General features: G+C 42.5%; 1 protein-coding gene and 1 long non-coding RNA gene across 5 annotated transcripts; one reads left to right on the top strand and one right to left on the bottom strand.

The window, feature by feature from the left end:
* Positions 1-1466: 1466 nt before the first annotated feature.
* Positions 1467-8261, bottom strand: LOC123086248 (uncharacterized). Of its 3 annotated transcripts, none has more exons than XR_006440750.1 (4): positions 8083-8261; positions 2497-3220; positions 2288-2389; positions 1467-2066 (listed from the first exon to the last, which is right to left on the bottom strand). It is a non-coding gene; the product is annotated as an uncharacterized lncRNA (long non-coding RNA). The 3 variants fall into 3 exon arrangements; XR_006440751.1 differs by lacking the exon at positions 8083-8261 and adding an exon at positions 3359-4925; XR_006440749.1 differs by lacking the exon at positions 8083-8261 and having other exon boundaries at positions 2497-4925.
* On the top strand, positions 5057-6432 carry LOC123086246 (myb-related protein MYBAS1). 2 transcript variants are annotated; one of them, XM_044507964.1, is made up of 3 exons: positions 5057-5279; positions 5470-5599; positions 5684-6432. In XM_044507964.1, exons 1-3 carry the CDS (start codon positions 5252-5254, stop codon positions 6147-6149), a joined length of 624 nt encoding a protein of 207 aa, XP_044363899.1. In that variant the 5' UTR covers positions 5057-5251; the 3' UTR covers positions 6150-6432. The 2 variants fall into 2 exon arrangements, with proteins under 2 accessions (XP_044363899.1, XP_044363898.1); XM_044507963.1 differs by having other exon boundaries at positions 5061-5337.
* Positions 8262-19169: the final 10908 nt, after the last annotated feature.

Raw genomic sequence — 19169 nt, 5'->3', positions numbered from 1 at the left:
ACGTAGACAAGTAATTGATGCAAACAAGTACTCCCTCCGTCCAAGAAAACTTGTCCCAAACTTGTTCCTCAAATAGATGTATCAAGCACTAACTTGATGCTACATACATCCATTTGTGGGACAAGTTTTTCCGGATGGAGGGAGTAGCTGAGAGAAGAGATGTTAGTAGTTGTACCATGACTGTCAAGCTGACCATGGACGCAAATGGAGCTTAGAGCCGTAATAAACAGCAGCATAACCATGGGCCAGCGATACAGTACATGATCCATTGTGTGTGAAGGCATATGGCAGAGATAATAGTGCGTACAAATTAACCAAGGCCCGACCTCGCAGTTTATAGTAGAAGAACTAGGGTACACGACAAGGGCATCATGAAACAGGGCGGAGTCTCCCACATTTGACATATGGAAAGGGGATGACCCAAAGAAGCACAAAACACAAGTGTCATCGTAGTCCTCTCCTCAATTAGTATGCTGCCAAAGGAGGAACAACTTGCTCTGGCTAGCCAAATAAACATGTCCTCTCTCTTTTACCCCTTCTGTTTAACATGCCCCAGGTCCATGCATGTGTAGACCAACAGCTAGGATGTACTCCCTTCGTTTTGAATTATTTATTACAGATATAGATATATTTTAGTTCTAGATACATCTATTTCTGCGACGAGTAATTTGGAACGGAGGGAGTAGCTTGTGATGCCACGGCCAAGCCAATAAGCGTGCCGACTCGAGCTCAGAACAGAGTAAGGCAGAAGACGATCAGCTTGTCATCACAACTTCATGCAGGGCCTAGCCATCCTATAACAAGTTACTCCCTTCATTTTTTTTACTCCGTATATTAGCTTTGTCTTGGATCAAACTTTCAAAAGTTTGATCAAGCTTGTGGAAAAAAATAATATAAACATCTAGAATACTCCCTCTGTTTCAAAATATAGTGTGCCCACGCTTTCCGAGGTCGAATTTTGACCATAAATTTAACGAACAAGACCGACTGCGGCGGGAGAAAAAGTTACATAATTAAAAACTTCTTTCGAATACGAATTCACCAATATAACTTTTGCTCCCGCCGTAATCGGTCTTGGTAGTTAAATTTACGGTCAAAGTTGAAGCACGGGGATAGAGGAAGCACTACATTGTGGAATGGAGGGAGTATCAAATAGGTACAATATTAAAATATATTCCATAGTGGATCCAGTACTATTGGTTTGGTATTGTAAATGTTAATAATTTTTCGTACACGTTTGGTTTGTATGGCTAGGCTCTGGCCCGAAGGGCGTTCATACTCTGTGTGAACTACTACCTCTGTAACCAAATATAAGATGTTTTTGCAGTTTAATTTGAACTGCAAAAACATTTAATATTTATTGAACTGTAAAAACGTCTAATATTTACTCTCTCTGTCCTATGATATAAGAACGTTTTTGATTCTCTTCGTCCCATAATATAAGAACGTTTTTGACACTAGCGTAGTGTTAAAAACGTTCTTATATTATGGGACGGAGGGAGTAGTTACAGAGACAGTGGATTGTAATCCCTAAACTTCTTGAGCATACAAGATTGAATTTGCAAAAAAAAATAGAAATTTGATTTATAAGAAGAGTAAAAAGAAAAAACAACAATGCTGGCATCTGGTCGGTGATAAGTACAGTAACTCTGGGGCACATGCTCCTCCACTGTTCACCATAAAAAAAGAACTATAGCATGGGCTTGCTGATGGCACATATTTTGCGGGCCAAATGACCATCTGGACCGACTGCTTACTGTTCTCTGGTACTGGTACCGGTAGTATCGATCCACATGTCAAGATCATGGCCACAAGGCAATCTTCTCCCTTCCCGCTAATGGTGGCGTACGTCGACGATAAGATGACATCCACTAAGCCCTATGGCATGACAGGTGCCCCCCGGTCGCGTCAATCCATAATCCCATCATGTGTTATTAAACCTCACGGCACAGGCCAAAAAGCATATATCCTTAATTTTCCAACATCCAGTGGACGCTGCTTTTGCTCCAACTTTGAGCGGGGTGACACCAAATCACACGGAATTGGGTGGTGGCCTTTGGTTCCCTCTGCATTTTGCAGTCACCGTCGCCGTCAGTCGTCACCCCCACATGCGAAATCAGGATAAAAAGAGTGGAAATTCAGTGTTTCTTATCACCCCCCGTGGCCACGGGCATCCACATCATAACCGAGATTAGAGCACCACAGGCTCACATCATCAGTCGGAAGCCGAGGTTTTTCTACCATTTCACAGATAATCACTCCAGGTGTAAAAGCTCTGAATACTTACATTGCTTGTCACCATAATAATCTTTGAAACGAACTTGACGATCCGTCGACTCAGTGGTTTGCGGTGGTCACCATCATCATAGCAAGAGAGTCCTCCCGGCAACTGATGTGCACCACAAGAAATGGAGAATTAAAACTAACCAAAAATCAATCTGCTCAATCGAAAGCAAGAATATCCCAATCTAATAACATTTCACCATCTTATCCTACCAAAGGCAATAACCCCTGCTACCCACTTCCTGATCAATTTCACCATCCTGCAAGAATTCACATACCGAGTCATGAGCTATATACAAAACCATTATTTTCATTTTACCAATTATTTGTTAAGCGTAGCAGTAAGACTTATTTTTTCTTTTCTTTTGTTAGACTGCAGTAGTGCCACATGGTTCAGGTTGACACCGAAAAACACAAGAATTGATGGAAAACTTGTGCAGAGCAAAGAAAAGAACACACACTTCTTCCCAGCCATTTCAAGGCTTTTTCTTGAAAAACAAAATATGTAGGGTGAACTTCTAGGTTATAGCCAAAATGTATAAAAGAAACAAAAAGGAGAGAAGAAACATAATGTGATCCCAAGCCTTTATTTTCAGAAAATATTTTAGCCTTCTTCCCAAAGGCCAAGGAGCATAAAAAATAATTGAAAGGATTTTGAGATACACATATATGAGAAAAGGACCTGACTTGTGATGCATTCAATGGGTATAGGAACAGGAACTAATTGTCACCACACGGATGATGACCGATCAGTGTTCCAATAAAGAAGCAAGCGAGAAGAGCTCGGATGCGAAAACAACTGCAGTGTATGGGGGGGCCTTCAGAAGTAAAGATGCCCAAGATAAAAAAGGTGTAGAGAGGCCACAAAGTGGACTGCAAGATTGGCAGGTTGGTGGCCTCCACATCAGTGCTGCTTCCATGCCTTCCTGGCTTGCTCCTGGTCATGGAAAAATTGTATTTATCTTTTTGTGCTGAGGGATCCTCCAGAAACATACAAAAAGCAACTAATTCCATAGCAATGGAGAAGTTAGGCCATGAGGATAAAATACTGCTCAGGACCCTACTGTCCACATACCTGCCTTGACTTTTCTTAGCTACTGTCTCCACGAAGGCGGATGTAGTATACAGAAGTCAGCAAATGAGTAGAAATTGGGATCTTACACAAGATCCAGTATCTAGTTACATTTTGGTCAGATTCAATCAACAAGGGTGTCTGGATATAGCACAGATGGCTTATGTTGTATGACCTACATGAACCAAATCCGCCAAAAGAAATACCCAAGCATTTAGTGAAAAGGGAAACAGCATCAGTATAGTGCATATCCACTACAAAGCACACCCTAGTAGTCGATATAGATGTACAAAAGCTTGCTCTTATGGCGTATGAGTGGCAGGTCGTGCAATCGCATACACTTTGTATTGGAGTTGTGTATAGTCTGAGATATTTTGCTATGCGTGGGATAATGGCTGAAAAGAAAGGAAAAGATAAAGTCCCCTGTGCCAATGATAATGGCTGACAGAAAGGAAACATGCTTTTCACATCCAGGAGAAATAAAATACAGAAGAATTGAGAGAAGATTATGTCAACCTACATATGTGGCCTGATTTGCGTAAAGATCGTGGACTAGCATATGTGGCTTGTGAGTCTACGAATATATGTCCCTAAAGCAAGTAGCGGCAAAACAATTCTCAACAGGCATGCTTCATAGCTTATTATCTACTCCCTCCGTTCCGAATTACTTGTCGCAGGTATGGATGTATCTAGATGTAATTTAGTTCTAGATACATCCATTTCTGCGACAAGTAATTTGGAACGGAGGGAGTAGTAAGAAATAACCAAAATAAGAACATACTTTTGGATCTTCCATAAAAAATACACAGTATCGGGGTTTTTCTGATTCATAAAGATCTCTAAAGATCCATTTGTAAATGCACGAGAACCATGTAGAAACAAAAAGATTGAAATGGGCCTTATCAGCATGCGTAAACTGCAGTATCTGCATGTACAAGATTATATGTTCCCAAGAAAGTTCATGTAAGAAACATGCACCGGCAACAGTCCAGTTCAGACTTAAAACTTGCCGTTTGTTTTGTCAAAGAAATTGATGCTAAAGCTTAGATCATGAAATTATTGTATGGAATTATAGAAAATGGAACCCAGAATAATTATGTTTTCTCTTTCTATTTTTGAGAAACGTAACAATACCTGCTCGTCATGCCTTTGGACTAATTATTTAAATGAAGTACAGATATCTATCCATGAGAAAATGACTACTAAAATATTTCAAATCAAGTAAAAAGGAAATAAGCATACACTTATTCAACAAACAGTTATGAAAATACACCACGTTTTATTGTTTGCTTCATTTATTTTGCATTTCAGTTAACAAAATTGCATGTGTTTGCCTTCACTTCAAAAGTAATTTCCATAAAATATGCCCACACAGAAAATAATTAACCAAAACCTACATGCACATATTACTCCACTTTTTTGGGGAACATGAGTGTGCTATTAATCAAAAGGAGTTAAGTCAACTCACAGAGTAAACCGGCAAGAACAAGAGTTAGATGCAGTCCAAATCCAGTATATGTAATACTATACCCTTCTAAAATTTGTAACACAGAGCAAGAGGCATGAGAAGGCAATTTTAATCTGAGGACAACCTCATCGATGATTCTCTAAATCAGACCCACCACGTAAAGAGGCCTCACGAGAGCCTTCTTGTCCTGCCTATAAATGAGAAGCAAGAGCCATCAAACCAGTGCACAACTAAGACAAAGTGGCTTCCTCTCACTACTACCAACCTTCTTCCCATCAGGCTGGAGTTCATCAAGGATCTAAGCCTGAAACTGGAGCCCACAAGCACACAGAGGAGGAAGAGCAACAAGGCTGGCTCCCAGCCCATCCAAGGTAGAAGCGAACAACGTTAGAGATGGTGACAGTGCAAGATGAGATGCGCAAGGGGCCATGGACAGAGCAGGAAGACCTGCAACTGGTATGCACTGTCCGCCTGTTCGGTGACCACCGCTGGGATTTCGTTGCCAAAGTCTCAGGTTTGAGGGGTGGGAGACCTGCAAATTAGGTAGCCATTTTTGCAATCCTTGGCACAAAGATGCAAACAGCATGCAAATATCATTGTCTCTAACCAACTATTTTCATACATCACCTTATCTATGGCCATGTAGGCCTTAACAGGACAGGCAAAAGCTGCCGCCTCCGGTGGGTCAACTACCTCCACCCTGGCCTCAAGCATGGGCGCATGTCGCCACAAGAGGAACACCTTATTATTGAGCTCCATGCTCGATGGGGTAACAGGTTTGATACAAAAGAAGACCTTACTAAAGCAGCTTTTTTTCATCTACAACAGATGAAACGCACTAACACCCTCTCTATGTATAGGTGGTCTAGAATAGCACGCAGACTGCCAGGGCGTACGGACAATGAGATTAAGAACTACTGGAGGACACACATGAGGAAGAAAGCACAAGAGAGGAAGATAGACATGTCACCTTCTTCCTCCTCATCATCATTTACATACCAATCCTGCCTCCTTGAAACTGCACCAATAATCAGGATGGATGGAGGCAGCACTCATAATGGCACAACCTGCTTCTCAAGTGTACTTAAGAGCAACCAGAGTGTCATGGATGGATATTCTATGGACCAGATATGGAAGGAGATCGAGGCACCGGCCATGCTGCCTATTGATGATAAAGCATGCAGCAATCTCCCATGTCCTCTGCTGCCATCTCCTATGGGAGATCGCTACTGCCCTCCTGAGGTAGTCTGGAAGATGGACAATGGTGATCTCAAGATGTTAGCTCCACAATTTGGTTATGGTAATGGAGAACGTTCCTGCTATTGAAGGTTCAAGCTGTCAGGATCGAGGTCAGGTTACTAAGATACATATATATGCTTAACAGATTTCCACTACCTATGTAGCTATGTCTGCATATACATATATATGCTTGCCGGAATTGCCAGTAGCTATGTTTGCATTAGTATGGAGGGTGATCTAAATATTTACAAATCTACTGTAACATTGTAGATTTTCAGGTCTGCTTATGATGTGTGTGCCTATGTAGTGTGTAAAATAGCTTATGTCTCTTGCCCTTCACAGAATGGAATACAAGAGCAACTTATATGCATGATACAGCAGTCAATCTCCAATGATATTTTGGTGAAAATGTTAGATTGACACGAATGTACATTGTACACCATTGCACTATCGGAATTATAATATCTCCCCCCACCTGATTCTAAAGCTACAAACAGTGCCATGAGATTCTATGGTCGTATCTCAAGGAGCAAACAAAAGAAGAGGAAAATGGGTACAGAATCAGCATTATTTCTTCAAACCGTTCTTGCTATTACATTCTCATTTCCTTCTACAGGATGTTGAGATTGAAAGCTCTTGATAAAATGGCTTCTGAAACCTAAGGAACGTCAAAGAGAACAAGTATTTCTCCAATAAACACACGGACCCTGAAAACATATATTTTTAATATACAAATTGAGGCTGCTGTACAGACATCTGTATGCATATTTGATCTGAGTGGAATTGACAGACTTAGTGCAGAGTGAGTGGTCTATCACTTCAATTCTCTTAAAAAGGTTGAGCACTAGACTTTGATAGAACAAAATAATGCTAGATTGTATTCGACACATAAGATTAGCAGGAAGTCGCAGATTACCCATTTAACAAATAGGAAAGTTAGCACTGTGGCCAGGTAAATAATGGGAGGTGGTAAGGGACTGGCGCATAAGATGAGCAGGAAGTTGCAGATCACCCATTTAACAAATAGGAAAGTTAGCACTGTGATAAGGTAAATAAAGGGAGGTGGTAAGTGACTGGCACTTCAGATTTCTATAGCCGTCTACTTTGCTGAAAGTAGTATCTTATCTTGCAACTGATAAGTATGTATTTTCTTCTGATTGAGTGAATCTAGTGCTTGGACCACCTAGACACAACCATCATTAATCTGTGTTCCTCCACAACATTCAGAACTAGATGAAAGCTTAGATGTGGAGGTAGAGTTTAGAAGTTATATTTCTTCTCATTCTTCTTCTATGTTTAACAAATAAAAATTAACAAAGGACACCAGTTTCATATTGTTTCAAGTGGAGCAAAATGCTGGCCTGGCAGAACTGCAGATATTCACCATAGCATTCAACTTCACCTGTGATTTATAATAATTATGAACAAAGAGGAAATCACAAGTACAAACAGGTCGCAAGATCTGATTAGCATGGAAAACCTTCAGAGCAGCCAGTGGCCAACAGTAAAAACACCCAGGGCAGATACTCATACTATACTTGATGCAAAGTCAACAGCATCAATTTTCAATCAATCTGAAAGCTCAATAAAGGAATTGGTACATAATGCAAAGCTTAGTACTCCACTGCTAGTTAGTACCAGAAGGCTCTAGGTCATTTCTGAGAAAGAAAATAGGAGTTTCGAATCCTTCAATGTATTGTTTTCTACCATTAGACAGTCAAATCAAATACAAAAAATTTGCAGCTGCCCATAGCTTATCCCTCAGTTCACCATTTCATCTGCTTAAGTTCCTCAAGAGGGAATTTACCCCCCAGTCCCCAGCACACATGACTTGGAGTCCCACTGCTGGAAAAACGAATCTACAGGTACACCAGAAGATTAGGGGCAAGAAACAGCAGAATCGCTAGCTGCCGCTGCGACTTGGATTGACAGCTACGATCCAGACAACAACACCCAAAACATATAGAAAGCACTAATCTACAGCACATACAGCAAACGCATCGGCGGTACTTCTTCTCACCTCTCCGACCGTCGATGTTGCGCACGCTGAGAAAGAGCTCCCCTCGTCGCCGGCGCCGACAAGGAGAGAGCAGGGCTTTCGCAATAAGAGAGAGAGAGCCCGCAGGGATTGGTCTTTTTTTTCCTTTTGAAACGCAGGGATTGGTCATTGGTGACATGAGCGAGGGCTCTGACATTAAAAAAAAGCTTTCGTCTCACTTTAAAGCAAACCACTCAAGCCATGTAGGTTCAACAAAGATCACATTGCAAATACACGCATACACACACGGTCAACTCAGGGGCACGCGTACACACACGCCACACACGAGATAGCATAACACAAGGTACAAATAGATTCTGATGAGGGCATAACTCAACAAGCCCAAAGAAATAAAATATACGTAGCGGCACAGTAAGTGAAGATCTAATCCGACTCTGATGATGAAGGAGATAGTGGCGGCGCCAAGCATAGAGCCATCACGCGAAGATCAGCAATGATGGTGTTGATGGCGTCTCGGTCTTGGGGGCGGCTAAGCGGCCGCCAAAGCTGCATATATCCACACATTTTAAACACAGCGTCAGTAGCACGTCACAAAGGCACACGATGGATCACAAACTTATTTCGAACCGCCCAAAGCGTCCAGGCTAGAATCCTGATAGTCAGGCACCTAGTGTGGCGTACAGCTGGCGGTGAAGACTGGAGTTCAACGAAGAGGTTGGGGAAGTTGTTGTGGCACCAACTACCACCCACCGCTTCACGTAGGCAACTCCATAGGAATTGAATGGACACGCGGGAGAAGATGTGGTTTCCGTCCCACAGAGCGGGCACATCCCATCTCCCGGGTCGTTCCGTTTGAGCACCTCCACACCAGAAGGGACCCGGCCTCGGATCCATTGCCACAGGAAGATCTGAATCTTCAGCGGAAGTCCGATCAACCAAATCACCACGAGAGGCTTAGGTCCGGGTGTGGTCGTGATGACCTGGTACAGGGATTTAGTGGCGAAGCTACCTGATGTCTACTACTCAATTTATTCTTGTAGACTCGTATTGGGCCTCCAATCACAGTGTTTATAGGAAGTAGCAATTTTCCCTCAAGTGAATGACTTAAGATTTATCAATCAGTGAGAAGCATAGGATGAAGATGGTCTCTCTCAAACAACCCTGCAACCAAATAACAAAGAATTTGTGTCCTCATCACAACCAATACAATGGTAAATTGTATAGGTGTACTAGTTCAGCGAAGAGATGGTGATACAAGTGTAACATGGATAGTAGATATGGATTTTTGTAATATGAAAATATAAAAACAGCAAGGTAGCAAGTAACAAAAGTGAGCAAAAAAGGTATTGCAATGGTTAAAAATAAGGCCTAGGGTTCATACTTTCACTAGTGCGAAATCTCTCAACAATGCTAACATAATTAAATCATATGGCAATCCCTCAATATGCAACAAAGAATCACTCCAAAGTTTCTATTGGAGACCGTAATGAAACCTCAAAGAACAAGACTCAATTCATCACAAGAAGGTAGAGAGGGAAGACCACCATAAGATCCAAATATATTAACAAAACTCGTGGTACATCAATATCGTGCCAAATCGAGAACATGAGAGAGGGAGATCAAACATATAGCTACTAGTACATACCCTTAGCCTCGAGGTGAACTACTCCCTCCTCATCATGGTGGCCGCCGGGATGATGAAGATGGCCTCCGGTGATATAGGATCGAAAGTATGTCTAGAGGGGGTGGTTAGACTACTTGACCAAATAAAAATCTAGCATTTTCTCAATTTTAATTCTTGGCAGATTTTAGCAACTTAGCACAAGTCAAGCAATCAACCTACACATGCGATTCCAAGAGTATAGCAGCGGAAAGTAAAACAATTGCATATGAAGGTAAAGTGAGGAGTTTGGAGTGTGCAAACGCAATTAGAGACACGGAGATTTTTGGCGTGGTTCCGATATGTGATGCTATCGTACATCCACGTTGATGGAGACTTCAACCCACGAAGGGTAACGGTTGCGCGAGTCCACAAAGGGCTCCACCCATGAAGGGTCCACGAAGAAGCAACCTTGTCTATCCCACCATGGTCGTCGCCCACGAAGGACTTGCCTCACTCGGGTAGATCTTCACGAAGTAGGCAATCTTCTTGCCCTTACAAACTCCTTGGTTCAATTCCACAATCTTGACGGAGGCTCCCAAGTGACACCTAACCAATCTAGGAGACACCACTCTCCAAGAGGTAACAAATGGTGTGTTGATGATGAACTCCTTGCTCTTGTGCTTCAAATGATAGTCTCCCCAACACTCAACTCTCTCTCATAGGATTTGGATTGGGTGGAAAGATGATTTGAATGGAAAGCAACTTGAAAAGGCTAGAGATCAAGATTTATGTGGTTGGAGTGGAATATCTTGACCTCAACACAAGTGTAGGTGGTTCTCTCCCAAAAAATGTATGTTGGAAGTGTAGGCATGTTCTGATGGCTCTCTCCTTAAATGAAAAGTGGGTGGAGGAGTATAAATAGCCTCCACACAAAATCTAACTGTTACACACAAATAATCAAACTCAGTGGGACCGAATTATGAAACTCGGTCAGACCGGTTTAGTTCAAAATGTAAACGTTAGGATTCTCAGTGGGACCGACATGTCAACTCGGTGGGACCGATTTCGTTAGGGTTAGGGCATAACGTAATCTCAGTGAGACCGATTACACAAACTCGGTGAGACCGATTTTGGTAATGGACTAACAGAGAGTTGGTCAGGCAAACTCGATGGGATCGATTCGCTCATCTCGGTTGGACCGAAGTGTTACGAAAGGGAAATAGAGAGATTACATTGCAATCTCGGTGGGACCGATCGCTCATCTCGATTTGAACGAAATGTTACGAAGGGAAACATAGAGATTACAATCCCATCTCGGTGAGACCGAGATCCTTATCGGTGAGACCGAAAAGACTAGGGTTTCGTGGCTATGTCAACTGAACTCGGTGGCACCGGATAGAAAATTTCTGTGGGGTCGAGTTTGACTTTTGTTTGGGACATATGTGGGTGTGAGAAAGTAGTTGAGGGTTTTGGAGCATATCACTAAGCACTTTGAGCAAGCAAGCTATTAGGCAACACCTCATCCCCTCTTAATAGTATTGGCTTTTCCTATGGACTCAATATGATCTTGGTCACTTAAAATGAAAAGATGTAGAGTCCTGAGCTTTGAGCTTTGAGCCAATTCTTTGTCCTTAGCATTTTGAGGGGTCCACTTTTCTCATCCATGCCATGCCAATCATTGAGCTTTCCTGAAATGTTTATCTTGAAATAGCATTAGCTCAATGAATTATATGTTGTTAGGAATTACCAAAACCACCCAGAGATAGTTGCACTTTCAATCTCCCCCTTTTTGGTAATTGATGACAACATATAGATCAAAGCTTCGACAAATGATAAATAAGATTGAAAAGACATCGTCGCTTTAAGAAGTATGTGATAAGCAAGAGCTCCCCCTAAATTTGTGCATTATTTAAAATTTGTTTTTGAATGTAAATGCATAATCGATTAGGATCATGGGTTACTCTTTCATGTCACATACATCTTGGTGGAGCGCTCAAAATAATAGAGATTAAAAGCATGCACTCATCACCAAGCAAGTGAATGATCATATAAGGAATGTAAAGGATAGCATCATTCAACCAAACATTAATGTAGCATATGATCAACCACATGATCAACAAGTATCTCACAAGGACATAAAGTATCTCACACAAGCACTCAATAAAGAAGTTCAACCAAAAATAGCAAGAGAGATAAAAAGAACAACACACTCTCGAAGCCTATGATCTATACATTTTTCTCCCCCTTTGGCAACAAGTTACCAAAAAGTTCAGAAATGCATAGTGCTAAACAACTCTCAGGCTTGATCTTCGGGAGGTGGTGCAGAGAGAACTCCAAGGACGAAGGCTTCCGATGAAGTAGTTGGAGATGATGGAGTGGGTGCTGGAGGTGGCACTGGAGCTGTGGCTGCGGGTGCTGACACCGAAGCTCGAGTATCTGTCACAGACACTGCAGCAGACCTTAGACCTCGTGGCACTCTCTTGAAAGCATCAGTAGTGGACTTGCCCTTCTTCTCCTCTGCTTCCTCCTGTAGCTGCTCAACTACAGTTTGGATCTCAGTTACCTTGACATCCAGATCATAGAACTTCTGCTCAACAATCCTCTCCAAGCTCTCCTGGTTCTGAGTCAGGGTGACCAAGCCCTTCTCAATCCTTAGTGTAGCTTGAATCAGATATTCAAGCTGATCTTGCTTGGTCTTCAAGAAGGCCTGAGATGCCTCTTCAGCAGTTGGCATCCTTGCAGCTTTCTCTGCCCTTGCCTTCTCTCTCTTCTCATGTGCTTGAGCTAAAGATGGTTCATTTTCATCCATCACCACGGTGTTGTCTTCAAAATGAGGGTATATGGGCAGGTGCTCCTTATCCAAAAGATATGTGCATGTGCCCATCTTTGAGTTGATGAGCTCCTGAATTTGTGGGGCATACCCACAACTTCTTTTCTGGTCAGCAGCAGTCCTCTTGATTGTCTCAACAATCAAACTCATGACCTTGAACTTCCGTGGGACATCAAATATGTGCAACAAGTTTATAGCATGTCCTTTGATCATCTTGTGATTACCTGACTTGGGTAGCAGTGTGTGCCTCAGAATCCAGTTTATGGTAGGCAGACCAGACAACAAGTAGTGGATAGATCCAAACTTGTGTGTATACAAAGCAGCATCTGGGATCTCTTTATACATGTTGGCCATTATGTTGTGGTATTTTTTCTTCTCAGCATATACATCCAAGTCATCCTCACTTTCTTTTGGGGCATTGATCAACTGAGCCCATTCATCAACAGACGACTGGTACCTGGTACCCTCAGACATCCAAACGATCTTCCCATCTGGATAGAAATGGGCAGTGGAGTAGAACTGCATGATCAGCTCATCATTCCACTTGGTGAGCTTTTGTGCAACGAATTCATCAACTCCACATGCCTTAAAAATGTCATACACTCCAGGATAGTGATCTTCATTCTTCTGGATGTACTCCCAGTCTACCCATTTCATGTCACACACAATGGGCTTCTTGTCAAGCAACACTGTCTCATAGAAGTCCTGTTGCTCCTTAGTGTGAAACCTATAGTCCACAACAGTTCTTCTCCTAATAGCATATGGATCAGACTCTCTCCATAGTCTCAATCCTGCATCCTTCCTGATTTTCATGTTTTCTACAACTAGATGTGCATCATTGTGGTCAGGGATCTTGGATTTCAGCTTCCTTAGCACTTGAGTTTCATCTTCTTCAGCAGCTTCGGGCACTGGGGCCTTGTTATTTTCCTCAACAGAAATGTTTCTAGTGCTTCTCTTGGGCTTCTGAGCTGGAGCAGCTGCCTTGAGAGTAGCTTTGGGCTTAGATGGAGCAGCCCCTGATCTGATTGCATCTCCCATGATCTTTTGAGCTTTAGGTGCTGGTGCAGCATCCTCTTCTTCTTCATCATCATCTCTCATAATTGATGATCTGCCAAGCACTCTGGCAGTGGTCTTCTTGACCCTTTTCTTCCTTTTCTTGCCTTCTCCAACTGCCTCTTCAGATGGCTTGGAGGTTTCAGCAGTGGATGCTCTGGCCTTAGACATGGGGACTCTCTTTGCTGGTGCCTTCTTATGCATCCCTGGCTTGACTGTAGAAGCTGAGCCATACTCCTTTTTCAGCACCTTTTTCTTGGAGCTGACTTCTTCCTCAACAGCCACATAATCCTCATCCTCAGAATCTGAGGTCTTCTTTTTTCTTGTTCTGGTGGCTGCCTTTGGCAAGTTACTTGGTGTGCTCCTGCTTCCATCATCAGATGAACTGGAGGGACTAGTGCCCTCACTCAGTTGAGCCTACTCCTCAGACTTGTTCTGGCTATCACTTTGGTCAGACATCGTGCAGGTAAATTGTCAGTAGACCATGTGAATAGATTATAGATGAGGTAGAGTAGATGAGCATCACAAAGTACAGGAGTTTTGCAAAACAATTGACTCAAAAACTTAGTTTTAGTTCTTCACAGAAAGCATTTCGGATCTGCCGATTTGTAAACTCGGTGATACCGAAGCAGTTTTTGGAACCTAAACTAGTGAACTATGTCAGACCAGGTCACAGTTCGGTGGCACCAAGACTGCTAGGGTTTCACAGAGAATTGAACTCGATCACACTGATTTGTAATTTTTGGTCAAACCGAAAACGCGTGTGCAATGGCCTAAGCCAAATCGGTGAGACCGATTTCTACAACTCGGTCGGTCCGAGATGAATTCAGCGGAGACCTAACCCTAAATTTTCAAATCAAAACCAATCTACGAGACGTTTTCGCTGGACAGGATGATTTCATTCGTGGCAAGAATCATGGCAAAGCAATGTGCTAAGAATCAGAGTTATGGATTAGCACAAAGATCAAGTTCGTACCCTAGTTCGGCGGTGAACTTGCTATGGCGGCAACGGCGGGCCAGATATCCGTTGAGGGCGGCGGAGACCAGCAGCGGGAGGTCGCTGGCGATGATAGGATGATCCAGCGACCCGAAGTGGCAGAGTAGGTTATGCGCGGACGAAGGGGCTTCGGAAAATTTTCCAAAATTTAGCCCGTTGGTATATATAACCTGACCCTGTCAGCGTGACCGAGTGGAACAACTCGGTGGTATTGAGATGCAAAACTGCAGGCAGTTGCTACAACTCGATGTGACCGAAAGATTCTAATCGGTTGCACCGAGATTGAAAACCTAGATCAACTAAGTGATCTCGATAGGACCGAAAAGGATGAATCGGTCAGACCGAGATACACAAAGAGGTTTTGGAAGTTTAAGTCTATGACGAATCGGGAACTCCGAGTGCTCCTCACACAGAGTGGTTTGAATCTGACTTGTTCAAACTTTGTGATGTAGCATGAATAGACTTTGAGACGAGAAAAGCATAGATAGCTAGAGGGAGTTCTTAGGCATTCTTGTCCATCCATTTGGCAAAAGAGAAAAAGCCCAAACAATCAAAGCAACAAATGGATGTCCTCGAATGGGTAAAGTATGCAACCAACATGCTCACACAATAAGATGGCAAAAGAAATATGTGACAAAGCATGCACAAGCACTCTAGCATCTATCAAGCAATTGGCGATGACTAGGTCATCTATATATGAGTATATTGACTTAGGAGTCAAATGATAACATTTGATCGTAGGTCATACTCATCGTTTAAGCGCAAGTGGGGATGCCACTTTTACATAAAGCATTGTTGTGTTCACACCATTAGAGTTGCTTTAACTCAATTGATTAGAGTAAAGCTCCCCCTAGATGTGATATCCCCCATAAGAGGGATCAACTAACCTTGGGTTTTGTCGATGATGACTTCATGTAGGTGTTGAAGATGTGGATGCTCAATGTTTATGTAGATCGCTCGGAGCAATCCTTTGGAGTGAGTTGCGCTTTCAATACCTACATGGGTTAGTCCCGCAAGGAACAAACAAGGATATCCATAGACACAGAGTGATGTGAACACAAGATGATGTCCATGGAAGCATTACGTTACCGTGTCCCTTGTCTTACCAACAAGAGGGTTTGTGACTCCTTGAACTAGTGCAAGATATGGAAGTTGTTTGCACTTGTCCTCGCCAAAATGATATGAGTGAAGTATGTTGGCGGAGTCACCCTCAAGAATTCTCTAGTTCTTCTTCGGGATCCACACCATCTTGATGGGAATTCTTGGAGTTGTAGCCATACTTGATGGAGTAGAACTTGATGTGGTCTTGGGAACCCACTTGACCAAGGCTTTGGGTGCTTCTTCAAATGCATCAATCTCCTCTTGAAGCTTGTCCTCGCCTTTTTTCTTGTGGTCTTGTGGTGGAAGATCATCTTGAGATTGTGTTCCTTTGAAAGAAGTAGGATCATACTTCTCTTGTTGAGGAACAAACTTCGTCTTGGGGTATTGATCTTCTTCCCACTCAACTCCATTGGCATTGAACTTTCGTTCAAAACCAACACCTTGATTCTTTCGGTGTCTTCCTTGCTTGCGTGCAATTTCCTCAAATTGCTTACTTCTGGCAAGGCTCTTGTAAACACCTTTCTCTATAATTCCCTTAAATAAGCTATTTTCTTGCTCAAGTGTAACTTGGATAAGAGAATCATTAGTGGAATCAAGAGAGCTACTAGAAGCAACAACATTGGATTTAGCATGATTGTTGTTACTATTAGATGAAGAATCTTTCTTGTTCTTGTTACTAGATTTAACTTGTGGCATGTAAGTAGACAAGAGTAAACGCTTGGCAATGTAAGAAGAACTTTTCTTGTGAAGATCATCATTGATTGCCTTTAAAAACTCATGTTCTTGCTCAAGGTTGAGCTTTTCAAAGCGTAGCTTGTCATGAGTCTTTAAAAGTTCTCGATGATCTTCCAAGGTAGTTTCATGAGCTAACTTAAGAGTGTTTAGCTCTTTAGTTAGACGCTCAATCTCCTTCGTATCATCGTCATTCATTTTATCTTGATTATCATGATTAATAGAAAGCACATCATAGTTTTCATAACTAGAGTTGTCAACAAGTAAATCATCATCTCCTAGCAAATCATCTTCATCACTATTGAAATCAACATACTCGGGGTGTGTTACCTTTGGACCTTTAGCCATGAATCATCTCCCAATTCCTTCATTTGGTGAGTCAAATATGTTGAAGGAGTTGGTTGTCACAAGTGCTAGTCCGGCAACACCTTCATCTTGAGTATATTCGGAGTCGGAGTGATAACTTCTTTCGGAGTGATTGTCGGAGTCGGAACCGGATACCCATTCACCAACATGAGCTTGATGACTTGTCCTTCCTTTCCATGTCCTTGCTTCTCCGAGAGGGTCTTCGTTCATAACGATCATCTCTACTCCTTCTTTCTCGTGATGGTGATTCTTCTCTTCTACTTCTTATTTTGTAGGGAGAATCTTCTCTTCTTTTGTAGGGAGCCGTACACTCATTGGAATAGTGTCCGGGTCTTCCACAATTGTAGCAATTGCGCTCACGACTAGAAGATCTTTTTTCATTGTGGGACCTTGACTTGAAACTTCTTTTCTTGCTTCTACTCTTGTAGAACTTGTTGAAGTTCTTCACCATTAGACTCAATTCTTCATTGAAGGTTTGCTTCTCACTTGATGACGTGGGAGCATCACACGAGGCTTTGTAAGCACCACTTGACTTGTTGTGAAGCTCTTCCTTATCCTTGAGTGACATCTCATGAGCAACAATTCTTCCAATAACTTTCGTTTGCTTGAGATCTTTGTAATTGGGCATCATTTGGATCAATGTGCACACGGTATCATATTTTCCATCCAAGGCTCTTAGGATCTTCTTGATGATGAATCTATCGGTCATCTCTTCACTTCCTAAGCTGGCAATCTCATTTGTGATGAGAGCAAGCCTAGAGTACATTTCAGCGACGCCTTCACCATCCTTCATTTTGAACTTGTCAAGCTGACTTTGAAGCACGTCCAATTTGGATTCCTTGACAGATTCGGTACCTTCATGCATATCAATCAAAGTATCCCAAATTTCCTTTGCATTCTCAAGATGGCTGATTTTGTTGAATTCTTCGGGGCATAATCCGTTGAAGAGAATATCACAAGCTTGAGCATTGTATTGTAGCATCTTCAACTCTTCCATGGTAGCTCCACGGTTTGGTTCTCTCCCATCGAAGAATTCACCTTGCAAGCCAATACACACAATAGCCCAAACGGCGGGGTTATATCCAAGAATATGGATTTTCATCTTATGCTTCCAAATAGCAAAATTTGTACCATCAAAGTAAGGACCTTATGGTGGTAATTTCCCTCTCTAGACGCCATACTCTCCTAGGTTGTGAAACCAAGGCTATGACCGCAAAAAGCTATGGAAATCAAAGCAAATGGAGATCAAAGCTTTGATACCACTTGTAGGATCAAAAGTATGTCTAGAGGGGGGGATGATTAGACTACTTGACCAAATAAAAATCTAGCCTTTTCCCAATTTTAATTCTTGGCAGATTTTAGCAACTTAGCACAAGTCAAGCAATCAACCTACACATGCAATTCTAAGAGTATATCAGCGGAAAGTAGAACAATTGCATATGAAGGTAAAGTGAGGAGTTTGGAGTGTGCAAACGCAATTGGAGAAACAGAGATTTTTGGCATGGTTCTGATAGGTGGTGCTATCGTACATCCACGTTGATGGAGACTTCAACCCATGAAGGGTAACGGTTGCGCGAGTCCACGGAGGGCTCCACACATGAAGGGTCCATGAAGAAGCAACCTTGTCTATCCCACCATGGTCGTCGCCCACGAAGGACTTGCCTCACTCGGGTAGATGTTCACGAAGTAGGCGATCTCCTTGCCCTTACAAACTCCTTGGTTCAACTCCACAATCTTGATGGAGGCTCCCAAGTGACACCTAACCAATCTAGGAGACACCACTCTCCAAGAGGTAATAAATGGTGTGTTGATGATGAACTCCTTGCTCTTGTGCTTCAAATGATAGTCTCCCCAACACTCAACTCTCTCTCATAGGATTTGGATTTGGTGGAAAGATGATTTGAGTGGAAAGCAACTTGGGGAAGGCTAGAGATCAAGATTTATGTGGTTGGAGTGGAATATCTTGACCTCAACACAAGTGTAGGTGGTTCTCTCTCAAAAAATGTATGTTGGAAGTGTAGGCATGTTCTGATGGCTCTCTCCTTAAATGAAGAGTGGATGGAGGGTTATAAATAGCCTCCACACAAAATCTAACTGTTACACACAAATCACCAAACTCGGTGGGGCCGAATCATGAAACTCGGTCAGACCGATTTAGTTCAAAATGTGAACGTTAGGATTCTTGGTGGGGACCGACATGTTAACTCGGTGGGACCGATTTTGTTAGGGTTAGGGCATAACGTAATCTTGGTGAGACCGATTACACAAAATCGGTGAGACCGATTTTGGTAATGGACTAACATAGAGTTGGTCAGGAAAACACGGTGGGACCGATTCGCTCGTCTCGGTTGGACCGAAGTGTTACGAAAGGGAAACAGAGAGTTTACATTGCAATCTCGGTGGGACCGATCGCTCATCTCGGTTTG

This window comes from Triticum aestivum, chromosome 4A (assembly GCF_018294505.1).
Source record: "Triticum aestivum cultivar Chinese Spring chromosome 4A, IWGSC CS RefSeq v2.1, whole genome shotgun sequence".
NCBI lineage: Eukaryota > Viridiplantae > Streptophyta > Magnoliopsida > Poales > Poaceae > Triticum > Triticum aestivum.
The sequence above is the reverse complement of the archived record's forward strand: the minus strand, read 5'-3'. Positions and strand labels throughout refer to the sequence as shown.